General features: G+C 36.0%; 1 protein-coding gene across 1 annotated transcript in view; it reads left to right on the plus strand.

Moving 5' to 3' along the window:
* Window positions 1–14,928, plus strand: part of LAMA2 (laminin subunit alpha 2) — a 615,841-nt gene that overhangs the window by 267,116 nt on the left and 333,797 nt on the right. The window contains 2 exon segments of the mRNA XM_030316311.1: window positions 9,952–10,092; window positions 12,424–12,597. Of these exon segments, the coding sequence (XP_030172171.1) occupies window positions 9,952–10,092; window positions 12,424–12,597 (315 nt within the window).

Here is a 14,928-nt window from a genome sequence, read left to right on the forward strand (position 1 = left end):
AAATTCAGTGAATGGGCTGAGCAAAGGTTTAGAAACTGCTTAATAAAGAATTAGAAATCCAGACCTGAGGAAATTACCTATAAATTGACATAGAGAAGTAACGAAATAAAAATATGAGATCCTAAGTGACATGGCTAATGGAAGGATAAAATTCAACCTAAGTTTAGCAGCAATCACCACAGAAGAGATTATTAGATGAAATAGGGGAGAAAGAATATCCAAGACATTATGGAGAGAAGAATTGTCAAGAGTTAAAGAAAATTATACATTTTCTGTTTGAAGAATATAAAAAAGAAATTCACCACCAAAGCTCCTAGTAGAAAGCCTGCCCACTGGTCAAGATTGAGCGAAAAAGTGTTAAATATATTAGATATCCTATATTTTTATCATACATATCATATGTACCAGAGACAAATATGTATCTATCCTATGTGCTAGAGACAAATATCAGATTATTGCTTGTGTTTACCATTCACAGCCCAACTTCATTGAAAAAAACTGCTCAATGATGCATATACTTTAGAAAGAAGAATATTCAACCCAGAAGAGAGTTCTACTGGCTTGCAGAATGCAAGAATCAACCTATAAAACACAATAGCATTTCTATATATCAGTGATAACTAAATATAAAATGTAATGAAAATATTTACAAAAGCAGCAAAACCTATATGATACCTAGAAATACATATTTAAAATGGAAATACTTTTTAAGGAGATTATCAAAGAACATAAGATTAAATCTTTATTTCATTTTTTTTAAGATAAAATTTTAAATGGGGAGGTAGCTAATACTATCCAATCCTGGTGAAAATCTGTAGAAATGGAAATGTTTACTACTGCTGTCATTTGGGGAAATTAGTACTACAACCTTAGGAAGGCAATAGGGCATCTAGTATTGTTAAGATAATGAAGTCCTGTCAGTCACCAACTCCACTGTAGACATTCATGCTAAAGAAACGTGTACAATTTGTAGAAAGAAGCAAATGAAAGATGTTCAACATATACCTCCTTGTTATAATAAAAATTATGGGGTGCCTGGGTGACTCAGTCAGTTAAGCATCCAACTTTGGCTCAGGTCATGATCTCACAGTTCGTGAGTTCAAGCCCTGCGTTGGGCTCTGTACTGACAGCTCAGAGCCTGTAGCCTGCTTTGGATTCTGTGTCTCCCTCTCTTTCTGCCCCTCCCCTGCTCACACTCTGTCTCACTCTCTCTCAAAAATAAATAAACATTTGATTTTTAAAAAAAATTTAAATCAGTAAAAAATGAATTTAATAAATAATAAATTTAATAAATACAAATAAAAATTAGAAAAAATCTAAATATCCACAAATTAGTAAGAAAAATGAAGTGTAATATATTCATAAAATCTGACACAAGAAACAGTTCAAGTGAGTGAAATAGGTTCACATGTCTAAACGTTGATTAATTTCGGAAACTTTGGGTAAAGTGAAGAAAACTAATAGCATCATGTTATCATTTGTGTAAAGTTGTAAGACATAAAACAATTGTATGTTGAGTGAAAACACACAAATATAAATTTCAGAAGAGTAGTTAACTCTAGAGAAAATGGAAAGGGAACAGGACAGAAATGAAGTGAGATTCAAATGTGCCTAAGTATTTCTTTAAAAATATATCTGAAGCATACATGAAAAAAATGTTAATATTTTTAACCTCTAGTTGTCATACATACTTTTCTGGTGCTTTAAAATAATTCCTAATTTAAAATTTCTTTAAGCAAAAGAAAATAAAATCTAATTAGAAAAGAGGTAAATGAAAATTTTAATATATATCAACTACTATCAATTTTACACATAGATTTTCTGTTATATTCTTGCTTAGGGAATGATATTAATGAATAACATCCTCATTATATTTCAAAATACGAAAACAATGCTAGCTCAAGACATGAAAATAGTTACTAATTTTTATGCATTATTAAAATTTTTGAAATTTCTCTATCTTCTTGTGCATTAAAAGAGGCAAGCATTCTCAGATATATAAGTCACTTGAATGTAAATGCTCTTCGACTTTTGTATTTATTTTAAGTACCACAGGCTAGAAATTGGCTCTTTTGAAGTTTGGTGTCATGTTATCAAAGTCAGTTGGATTTCAGACTCTGATACATAATATAAACTGACCTTGATCTAGGTTGGAACATGTCCTTTTATTTTTATCAAAGTCTTATAATAGAAAGATAAGTAGTGAAGTAAAAGATTAGATATCAAAGTGTGTATTTCATTGTGCTTTGCTTTGGGTTTTTATTGCATTTTCAGTTAAGTCCTTACTGGCCCAAAAGCTTTTGTGATCTGACCTTGGGCTCTCTTCCCAGAATTTTCTTGAGCTTCAGTCACTGTCTCCCAGCCTTGCTTACATTCTTTGAGGCACCAAGCTCTTCCTAACTCTGGAATTTCAGAGTCTATTTAGATGGGTGGGAAAACCTCACACCTGGCCCATCCCTTGGCTTAACTAGGCAATTTTCAAGGCTCGCTTCCCTTTCTTAGCAAAGCTGGGACCCTAGATCTCCCATAGATATCATGCTTCTGCCATAATCACTTGTAACATCTTTGTCTTTCCTTTATGGTATCTTCACAACTTGCAATCTATTTAATATCTCACATCTGTTATATATTTTCTTCATCAATCAATAAGCTGACAGTGACTCATACATAAAAAAGAAGGTAGAAAGGAAACTAAACAATTGTGAAGATTTGAAAATCACTTAAATTGGCTGATTCATATTTCTTAATCTAGAAAATGATGATATTAAATCCTTCTTGCCTAGCTCTCAGTCGGTGAAATTATAGCAGTGAAGCCTTGTGCAAGTATAAGGGATCATCATAAATACCTACTCATTACTTTTCCTGTTTATTTGTATTTCTTTTTACAAGTAGAGGTAAGTTTTCATTCTTTTCCTCTAATTGGATTTTTGTGGTGTGTGCTAAGATTTTTAATGGTTTTGTATATTGCTTTTTTCCATTTCTATACAGAAATGATCACCTCATTAACTTGTTAGGCTTGAACCCTGGGCATTTCTACAAAAGGCTTTCAATTTATATATTTGATCCTGAATCTAAACTACAGATGTAAATTTTTTAGCATAAAAAGCTCATACAGGAATTTGTCTCTTACAACAGCCACAGTTAAAAAAAATATGTTAATCAATTTTGTAATATTAAAAGCTGAACTTGTGAAAAGTGAGAATGATTTTTTTCTTTTCTCTGTCTCCCTAACCTACCCACTATTTATTATTATTTAGCCACAGAACAATGTACTTAAAGAGTAAGCACTCAACAAATAGTGCTGATTAGCTAATTATCCTTCTTTTGTTAACTTCTCTAAATACTAGGATGCATTAGAATGAAGGGCAAAACAGAGGAAAATCTGTAATTGACTACAAACACCCCCCAAAACAAGCATGACTGCAACATTCCTGAAGCAATTATCACAAAACATAACTTAAATAGTCACTGGAGATCCTCTTGGTAACTTTGTCAATAGAATTCCCAGTTGACTAACAATCAACAGTTAAACATGTACTGCTGAAGTTGTACCTAATTTATAAGAAGGCGGCTTCATGAGAATGGAGGCAGGGAAGCGATTGTGACTCCATTTCTCTAGAGAGACGCTGTGTTGAGGAAACTCTAGCAAAAAGAAAATTGGTGTCAACCCAACAGTATCTGACTTTAAGAAAAAAGAACCTTATAAGGTTTTACTAATTCAACTATGTTTTCAGAGGAAAAGAGTACCAAAGGAAAAAGGGCAGTTATTATGAATATTTTGTAGGATGGCCACAACATATCTAATTATACACTCGGCTAAATATATTCTGTAGAAATAGGTGTCTAGAGCACACTTTTCTCCCTAAAGCGATGAAAATTGGCTCTAAGAGGGGTTGAAGTACTATTTTCATTTTATGTATACGGCAAACATATTCATACAGTGTATTTGTACATAGAATATATCTGTGGACTTAAGATTTCATGGTAGGGATGATTATGAAAAAAAAAATAATGAAAGATGCTCCTTAGGGGCTTGATAATAAAATCTAGGTTGAGAACCACTGGTCTAAAGTGAAATTGCACTTTTTTTTTTATTATCACCATATATAAGAGGATAAAACTATTATATGGATTAATTATTTATCATGGAAAAATAATTGACTATTATTAGTTGTTATTTAGTTATTTTAATATAACCAATTAGAATAATGGTTTAGAAACCAAGAAAGTAGAATATTTGGTTTTAAGACAATATGGTGATATAAGGGAACATTAATCTCTAGGATGGAAGTCTGGAGCATTCTGGAAATTACCTATGTCATAGGTTTAGATGTAAAAATGATCAATAAATTTGACTCTAAATAAATAATATATTATACATTTACTGGATTGACAAGAGCTGTCTGTTTGAATGAATGCTGAGAAAGGATAGATTAGACTCCCTTTTGTTTGAACAGAACAACCTTTAAAAATTTTATGAAATTATATGTTAACTCTTTTCGAAGTTGATTAGTACAAAGGAGTGATAGAATAATAGCTAAAGGGGAGAGAAATCTCATAATGACTAAAAGAGCATTTAGGCTGGAAGTTGCAAACTCACCATCATTAGATATTGAAGATCAATTTCTTTCACACCTGTCTTATTTTTACTTCAGAGGCATAGAGGACTGTAGTGATGAATCCAGTGTCTGACTCAGGGCAAATACTCAGTAACCCTTTTAGGGAAGGGATTTCCTTCTACCTTGTAGTCAACGTGTTTCCCCTTACTCTTACTTCCTTTGCTATAATTCTCCTGAAGGCATTTTTCTATTTCCTCTGGCTTCTCATATAATGCTTTATATGTAGTAGCTCACCTATGATTTGATAATGAGTGAGTAATAATAGCAAATAAAGGAATAGTGAGAAATAATGGATAGAGGTTTTAATAATGTAATATTGACACCATAGTGAATTAAATTTGCTCAAGGAATTTACCCATAAAGCAAATGACTCACTCTCAATCTGAGAATCAAAAATTTAAGTCCTGGACCATTCATATCAAAACAATCTTCCAAAAATGAATCAAGACTACAATCAGGGCTGCTTCATGGATGGCATTGTTGACGAATAACAAAGAAGTTTTGAAAAAGCAATTATGTACACTGGGAACCCATAAGAAGAATTGAGACCCAAGCGGTCAAGACTGTATATGTTAGCACGCTACCAGAAGGTGGGGAACTTGTCTCTATGAAGGTTCAATATAAGTCCTGTAACACTATACCTTTGTGTTGGAATCGTGCCCCTTTAAAATATATTAAATATCAAATTGTGATTTCTTCTAGTATTCACTGTTTTGAAGTTTATGTTGTTTTATTTTTTTTAATTTTTTTTCAACGTTTTTTATTTATTTTTGGGACAGAGAGAGACAGAGCATGAACGGGGGAAGGGCAGAGAGAGAGGGAGACACAGAATCGGAAACAGGCTCCAGGCTCTGAGCCATCAGCCCAGAGCCTGATGCGGGGCTCGAACTCACGGACCGCAAGATCGTGACCTGGCTGAAGTCGGACGCTTAACCGACTGCGCCACTCAGGCGCCCCAGAAGCTTATGTTGTTTTAAAGAAAACTTTGGAAACACAATCCTCAATTAAGACATTACTTGGATATACTCTCTCAAGGGAGATTGGAAAAGGAAAAAGGAAGTAGAACCTAATATAACTAATTAATTCTATACAAGTTGAGACATGACCTGAAAGCAGAGTTCTGATGATCTAAAAATATTTTGTCACCAATACTTCGTCTTCCTGCCAGCCTCAAAACACCCTTTTAATTAGACCATGAGGACACATATATAAGTAGGTACTATATTCACCATATTTACTATTTACTTTTGGCTTAATATTTATCTGTTGAAGAACCTGAGAACAATCAGAACCAAGCACTTTTCATTCGAATGAATCAAGCTCCATCTGAATAGGAGCTATCACTCACTAAAGAAAAAAATATGGTGTAGACTCAAGACTAAACAAGTAGGAGTCTAGAAACTTAAAGTTGTGGCAATAAGCTGACATGCTGTGCAATCGTAAATAAGGTCTATTCAAATCTTATAGAAATGGATCATTACTTGTGAAGAGGGTTGAAGTGAGCATGAGGGTATAGAATAGGATTAGCATGAGGACCTGTAAAAAGGTCTAAAATATTTTGGCTTGAAGATTTGTCACAATAAACAAAAGAAACTATTACTTTGGGTAACATGTTTTTACAGGTATAATCACCTTATTATTTTTACCACGGTGTGTTGGGGCTTCCCAAGACCACGCTCATTTTCAATGATTCACTAGAAGGACTTACAGGATTCTGAAAAGTTGTTACACTCATGGTAATGGTTTTTTACAATAAAAGAATATTGATTAAAATCAGCAAGGACAAAGGAGCATAGGGAAGAGTCTAGAAGTCACCAAGTGCAAATTTCCAGTTATCCTTCCCAGTTGCATCATACAGAGAGTATTTCTCCCAGCAACAATGTACGACAACACTTAGGAAGTATTCCCAACCAAGGAAACTCACCCAAGTCTTCCTGTTCAGGGTTTTTATTGGGAGGTCAATTACACAGATAATGGAGCACTCATATGACTGACCAGTCTCCAGTACTCCTAGAGATACAGTGTAGCTCATGGCGTCTGGTGGACAAAACTAGGCATTCACCATAAATTGCATTGTGAGCTAATAAATGTGGTGCAGGGTTCCAGGCAAACAACAGAAGACATTCACCATGAATCAATTGTTAGCATAAATTATCTGGTGTGACCCCTGGTCCGGGGTATACAAAGCTATTTTTATCACACAGAATATTACAAGGGCTTATAGGTTGTCTCCCAGGAGCTGGTCAAGGGACAGTCTTTTCAGTTCAGTATCTTCAGGGTTTGAGCACTCCAAACATATTGAATTAACCCTTTAGTGCACCATGAGAGAGTTCTTTGTACCAGTGTTTCCCATTTCATAGCCATTTTGCCGGTTCTTGCCAACTTAAGTGCCTCAGGTATAGTTCTGGTAATTTACCTCCTGCTGAATAACTTAATTCCTAAGGGAAAAGATCCCTATTTCTTCAGGAGTAGCCTTAAAAGTTCATTATATGCAGACAGGGACACTGGAAGCCAAGTCCCCAACCAGTGCTTTGCATCCAGAAGTATTCAGTATTTTTTTTTATGTTTATTTTTGAGAGAGAGAGAGACAGAGTGCGAGTGGGGGAGGGGTAGAGAGACAGAGAGACACAGAATCTGAAGTAGGCTCTAGGCTCTGAGCTGTGAGCACAAACAGAACCTGATGTGGGGCTTGATCTCAAGAATTGTGAAATCATGACCTGAGCCACAGTCAGAGGCTTAACCGACTGAACCACCCAGGCACCCCCAGTATGTTTGTTTTGAAAGCATAAATGATGAATGAACCTTCTACTCTTTGAATTATTTATTGTTTCTAATATCATTGCTAACATGGGTCTCTCATTTTATCTTCTCCAATAGGTTGAATTTTTAAACCATGCTTCAAAATTCAGGTCAAATTTCACTCCTGCCACAAAGCGTCCTCAAGCCTTCATAGCACAATTAGTCCCTCCTTCTGTGTTCCCATAATTTAATTGATTAATGAGTTGCATGATATTATTCTGCCTTGCTTTCTGGTGGATTGTAAATGTATCAGTTTACTCAGCTCTAGATGTTGGCCTTTAAAGACACATACATTAGGAAAAAAAAAAAAAAAAGAGAGGGCAGGAGCCAAACCATAAGAGACTCTTAAAAACTGAGAATAAACTGAGGGTTGATGGGGGGTGAGAGGGAGGGGAGGGTGGGTGATGGGCATTGAGGAGGGCACCTGTTGGAAGGAACACTGGGTGTTATATGGAAACCAGTTTGGCAATAAGTTGCATATTAAAATAAATAAAGACATAACTTGACCTATCCATCTTTATAGTCTTTAGAATCCCTACTCTAATGTGTTGCTTCTGGTTATTCATAAATTAATATTGAAACTATTTAATCATATTTTTCAAGGTTATTTTACCAGGTTAAATAGAAATCAGGAATATGTAACTAATGTCTGAAAATTTCAAATTGTTGAACTCAGTCTGAACTCTCAGAGAAGTAGTTGTACAAGTTTTCAAATTAGAGTAAACGAAAAGTAGATTAGACCAAGTGCATGAGAACACAGTGCACAGAACAGCTGCACTGTGTCCTCAATGGGATAAGCTAAATTATAATTATAGTGATATTTCATCTTTCCTGCCTGTGTATTCTTCTGAAGAGTCTCCCAGCTTCAGGGCTTTGGGGACTTATTTGTCACCACAGGTCTGAAATTAGTTTGATTAGTTTTGCTGACATTTATTATCTCAAAATATCTGAAATCTACCTTAGTAGTAAAAACTGGAAAGAATGTCAGTAGCAATGATTTCCATTTGTGTATATATCAAGACGTTGAAATTTGACATGTGAACACAGGCCATGAGACACCCCTTTGTTTAGGTTCCCAGGAATATAGAAGTCATTGTGGTCCCAAGTGGGTCATAAAAATTAACAGTCAAAAAGTGACTTTCAAATGCATTGTTCTCTTGGATACAAGGAGAACTACTTTATTTGTTTATTCTTACAAAGTTCACTTTTTTCACACTCTTTCTTGTCCTCTCTTCTATTTTTTCTCCTATGTTCTTAGATTTTATCAACCCTATCTTCTGCCAAATTTGGGTTTATTCAAAAATAATTTTATTAAACATCTACTATATGCACAGCACCTTGTGTGAATGAAAAACACAACCACCAAGAGATTCATTTAAGTTTAATAAAATTTTATTTAGTTAGTGCTCCGTGTTGTACCATTTTCTGATACTATAAAAATTAGTAGGATAAGGTTTCTACCTCTGAATAGATTATGGTATACAACTGAAGTGAACAATCCTGGAAGATATAGCTATGCTTTTTTGGTGGTTATCATAGAGCAATGTATAAAGGGCTATGGGAACACAGTTGAGAGAGAAGGCCTCTAAGGAGAAGCAGCTTCAGAATTAAGGTAATGAGGGAATTCAATAAGAGGAAAGATATGGAGCCAATGCAGGTGTAAAGGATACTGAGAATATGTTTCTTAGAAAGCAAGGAGCCTTTATTTAGAAGTTATTAGTCAAGATTAACTGTTCTTTTCATTGAGAAATTACAGCTTTCCCCATTTTTCATCAGATAATCAGCTTTCTCTGGCCCGAGTCCACAGTAGAGAGGCCCATCTATACACAAAAAATTTTTCAGGATATTGGGACTAGAATTAATGATATCAATCTGAGCAGTCACTGAACGAGATTCATTTTTTCCCACAATATTACTATATGATTAACTGGCTACTCCAATGCATTAAGGGAAACACTGTGAATATTAACCAAGCAAAACTTTCCTCTTTTTCTGCTTAGTCCCATCAAGGGAATCTATGGCCATTCACCCCAGTTTCTCTCCTTGCCAGTTTCTTATGCTTGCCTCAAATATATGAATTTTTACTATGTAACGTAGAAAGGGTTTTGCCATCTGTATAATATCAACAGTCTGTCATACATCCATTAGTTTAATTCTCTAATTTTATCATATATCATGTGTTCTAAGCAGAAGTAGTTCAACAACAGAGAATGGTGAACCAGACTGACTCCATTTTAGTCAGTATGGCTTGCTGTTTGTATTTATCGTGGTATTTACTCCACACTCTTGACATACGTGAAGAACAAAATTGGAGCTTTTACTACAACAGATTAGTATCCAATATCCCTTCCCATCAGTGTGGTTCAAAAAGATATAGCTTAATAAGGAGCTTTTGAGTAGATTTTTTAAAAATGTCATTATACTTTAAATTCGGTTGAGAGGTAAAATGAAAAATCCACAGTGTATCTTCCCTAAACGGAACTAAATAAAGACAGTCCTTAATCTTGAACGGCACCTGTGTTTCTGTTTATAGGAGAATGTTGAAGGTGGGGACTGCAGTCGCTGTAAATCCGGCTTCTTCAACTTGCAAGAGGATAATCATAAAGGTTGTGATGAGTGTTTCTGTTCAGGGGTTTCAAACAGATGTCAGAGCTCCTACTGGACCTATGGCCATGTAAGCAATAGCCTTGTCATTCTGTACACAGTTCCACAGCCCTCCTTGCTATTGTTCTTTTTGTAAGAAATTAAACAATTTTTTCTGGTAGTGAGTTCCCCTTACAGTTATCACGAAACAGTGATGGAATATTCTTTCAAATGCTATTTGCGTACCTTTGATCAAAGACTTTAAGGTTTTATTTGTAGCAGTGTGTGGCCTGGAATCTCTTAGAAATAACAAACATTAGCCTTTGCAGTGTCCATGATTACTGTGTGAGGCAGTAATGGAATTAACGTTGTTATACAGCCCCAGGGGCAGATGATTCAATAGAGAGAAAGAATCAGATTGTGATATGAAGAATTATGTATTCCATTCACCAATATTTTTGATATACAAATTAAGAAAAATTGTTCCTCACTGCTTTTGCAACTCTTCACAGTGGTTTGTGTCTCTATAGAGGAGGTATGAGAGGAAAATGGGACCCTCAGGGAATTTCGAATAGCCTGTGTGGCAGCTCTTAAGACTGCAGAGTGACAGGAAACAAGCTACAGAGAGAGAAGCCTAGAGGAGACTGAGAAAGTCTACCACCTGGGGTTGAGAATGCAAAGTTGGATTCTTATACTTGGAGAGCCACCGGAGGATTTTTATCAGGGGAGTGATTTGACCAGAGTTGTGTTCTACAAAGATGGTTATTTCAAGGAACTACCTTTCAACCACTCCTTCCGCTGTAATATTTTGAATACTTTCTGACTGTACTCTCATTTCTGAATTTGAATCCATACACCATCAAATATATTGCCTCCAGAGCAGATTGCACAGAACCAACAGCAAATAGACATCTCTAGCCCACTTCCTCCTCTGTTTGTAGAGTTTCACTCCACCCTCTAGACTGCTCTGTTAACGTATCAAAGTTTTGTGATTAGCGGAAGAGCAGAAGTAGCACTCAGCCTTGGTGTTCAGCATCTAGGTCCACTGACATTTCCATTTCAGTCAGCTTTCTGGTAAGAACTTCCTCTGAATCTCACTGGTCTGTCCTAGAATGCCTGAAGGATGCTGTTGGAAAGGGGGAGAGAAGGAAGTAGGTAGACTCTGTCTGAAGATCTAACTAGCCAGTACGTTTTTATTTGGTCTTTCTCTTTGGACCATGGCAGTTCCAGCAACTGCATGGCTTTGGGAGAATCAAATGACCTCTACATGAAAAAAAAATTAAAAATACTTCATGCACATATTATCATCATCACTATTCTGCTCCCCGTCACCCACAACACCAAGCCACTCACACACATCTAAGTAGGCCCCTGGTAGCCACAAAGCTCAGTATCGTGTGTTTTGTGCCAGCTAGGTAGGACAGTCTAAATTAGAATTGTAGCTGTATACCCACTCCTGGCCAGAGTCTAAAGATGGAAAAGCAAATCACCGCGTGTGTTTCCGATTTTTCCTTTAAGGCTCCTTCCTTTTCTGGGACAAGGATCTAGGCTATGAGTTTCTGTAGTACTCTGACCCCATGGGAAGGACTAGGTATAGTATTTTGAGCTGTGGCCATAGCAACAGGCTGGTGGATTCAAATGTTCTCAAGCCTCAAAATCGAAATTTAATTAAAGGGAAGGTTGGAAATACTAAATGAAAAGCTACCTTTCATGCACTTGCATGTTGTACTTCTTTTCTTCCTCTGCTTTACAAATATATGTAATACCTTTTGAAATATTCTTTTCCATAAGCAACAGGAAATTATTAGTGAAATGGAAAATATGAAATTGAGAATCCAATTGTCTGATAATTTGTATAACATTATAATCATCGTGTAACTTTGAATGAATTTCTATTTTTTAAGAAAGAAGTATTTGGAATCATAACTTCTTAAAAGCATTGGATCGGGGCACCTTAGTGGCTCAGTTGGTTGAGCATCTGACCTCAGCTCAGGTCATGATCTCACTGCTTGTGGGTTTAAGCCCCGCGTCAGGCTCTGTGCTGACAGCTCAGACCCTGGAGCCTGCTTCAGATTCTGTCTTTGCCTCTCTGCCCCTCCCCTGCTCGTGCTGTCTCTCTCTCAAATGTCAAGTAAAACATTTAAAAAAATGTTTTAAAGCATTGGATCAATAAAACTAGATTATTCTGTATTACTATTCAAACTCCTAGAACCATCAAGAAAATAATGAGAATCTATAATGAGTACATATGATAAATTTCATATTTTCCACAACTCTTATATTTTTCTAAACTTTTATAGTTTTAGGGTTTTTTTTTTATTTCCAAAAAATTGACACTATACGGAATATGGAAGAGAAAGAAAAGGATATGACTTTTACTTTTGTTTTTCCTAAATAACGATGATTGTGTGTTTTCTTGAAGATACAAGACATGAGCGGCTGGTACCTAACTGACCTCTCTGGCCACATTCGAGTGGCTCCCCGGCAGGAAGACTCCGAGCCAGCTCAGCAGATCAGCATCAGCAATGTGGAAGCCCAGCGTTCCCTGCCACAGAGGTACTACTGGAGTGCACCAGCTCTGTATCTGGGAAACAAAGTAAGTCCAGACAGTGCTGGCTTCCTGCCACTTTGCTTTAGCTGATCAATAACGAGTTTCATTAAGTATTTTTTTTAAGAAAAGTCAAAACAAATTGATGGTGTGTTGTGTTGCCAGAAGCAACTAGATCAGTTTTAGTTGGGTATTTCTCCCAGGATCCATGGGAGAAGAATGTATACCAAGAGTTAACGGGCTATGGCATCTGTAGGTCACAACTTTACATAGTTGGTGTTCTGTACTCACTTGTTTTTTTTTTGGCAGTTTCCAACTCATTTTTATGCGAACTTTTTGAATGAATGACTAAACTAATGAAGACTCTAGGATATTTTTGCAAAGCCTCTCAGATGATTTTGCAAAACCAATGATAAATATTGAAAGAAACTGTGTTGCGTTTACTTGAAATAGCTGTTTTTCTAGAGTTGCCTATGGTGGGATGCTTACTGGAGTTTTCGTCATCTGTGTCTATTTTATTTCAAAACTGATATTCAAGAGAGCTAATTCTTCTATCTTGCATGAATGTTAATTGGAAATGAAATGTATTATGTAACTAACTTAATGCTTGCCATGAAGTCTATGTAAACAACATATTTCCTGGAGCTCAGAGAGAAAACTACCCTAAAAGAAGTGCCAGGTTGAACGCCTGTTTGTTCTAAAGCCCGCCACAGGTATCTAAAAACATACACAGATAAACAAATGTAGCAGTCTTGGAAATGCAGGTGTTTTTTGTTGTTGTTGTTCTGTTGTAGATTAACTCTATCTAGATAGGTGCCTTGGCTTTTACCGTTTTATTTTATTTTGCCTAATAATTTGTTGGAAACCAATTTGGTACAGTAATTCTGTGAAAGTTAATACCTTATGGGCTGATGGTTACATCACTAATCATATCAGAAACTGCAGCAGTCACAGAAAAATCCCTTAGCAAATCGATGCTGTGTAAGCCTGTATGTTTTCACCTATAGGATTATTGTGTTACTTTGGAAGAAATTTTCTTTGATTAAACAAACAAAATATATTTACTGTTAGTGGTTCTCTTGCATGGCATATGACTTATTGAGGAAGAAAAACTTAGTAGTTCACATGTTAGTGAACGCAAACTGGTTGGTGGTTTTAGCTAATTAAAAAAAAAATTAACTAGTGGCCAATTTCTTTTTTTTTTTTTAAGGTTTTTAATGTTTATTTTTGAGAGAGGGAGACAGAGACAGTGTGAGCGGGGAAGGGGCAAAGAGAGAGGGAGACACAGAATCCAAAGCAGGCTCCAGGCTCTGAGCTGTCAGCACTGAGCCCAATGTGGGGCTTGAACTCAATGCCAGATCATGACCTGAGCCAAAGTCGGACACTTAACCGACTAAGCCACCCAGGTGCCACTCTTTTTTTTTTTTTTAAGTGCTTATTTATTTTTGACAGAGAAAGTCAGAGTGCAAGCAGGGGAGGGGCAGAGAGAGAGGGAGATACAGAATCTGAAGCAGGCTCCAGGCTCTGAGCTGTCAGCACAGAGCCTGATGTAGAGCTGGAACATAAACTGCGAGATGATGACCTGCTCCGAAGTCAGATACTTAACCCACTAAGTCATCCAGATGCCCCAACTAGTGGCCAGTTTCTTATTTTGAGCAGACTTCTAAATGCTATTATGAAAAATGTGTTAATGAATAAAACCCATTTTTCAATGAATATGTACTTTAATATAGTGTATATTGCATAAAATTCTACAGCTATATTAAAAAAATCCAGTTAAACTTACATTTGCAAGGTCTTTTACAACAAAAAGTCATTCCATCTTGTTCTATTTTGAAACCTCCTGTATTCCCAACAAGACTAAAATAGCACATAAGTCTTGAATATCCACAGCTTAACATTGCCAATAAATAAATAAATAAATAAATAAATAAATAAATAAAACATAGATAAACGTCCAAATTTTTTCTGCTCTGAGGAGTTCAGAGAAGAGCCTTGGGTCAAAATTGGATGAGTTTCAAAGGTCTTATTTTTCTTACAATAGTGAAACTTATTTAAGAATAGCATATCATAGAATATTCTTAACCACATTTTCCATATTTTTTCTTGGGTCATATGCGTTTTCTTTCTGTTGGCTGAAAATCAAACTGACATAAGCATGGAAGCTAATGGGATATTAAATAACACCAGAGCAAAGAATTTGGACATCCTGTTCCTAGATGTTGGTGCCCAAAGATAACTTCCTTTATCCTGGCTGAACTGTTCCTTATAACCACCCACAACGAAGTCCTTCATATTCCTCCACAGATCATTTTCACTTCAAAACACTGTGCTTCCCTCCCTCTCTTTTTCCCCCCTTCCCCTCCCCCATGGTCTTCT

The sequence above is a fragment of the Lynx canadensis genome, chromosome B2 (assembly GCF_007474595.2).
Source record: "Lynx canadensis isolate LIC74 chromosome B2, mLynCan4.pri.v2, whole genome shotgun sequence".
Lineage (NCBI taxonomy): Eukaryota > Metazoa > Chordata > Mammalia > Carnivora > Felidae > Lynx > Lynx canadensis.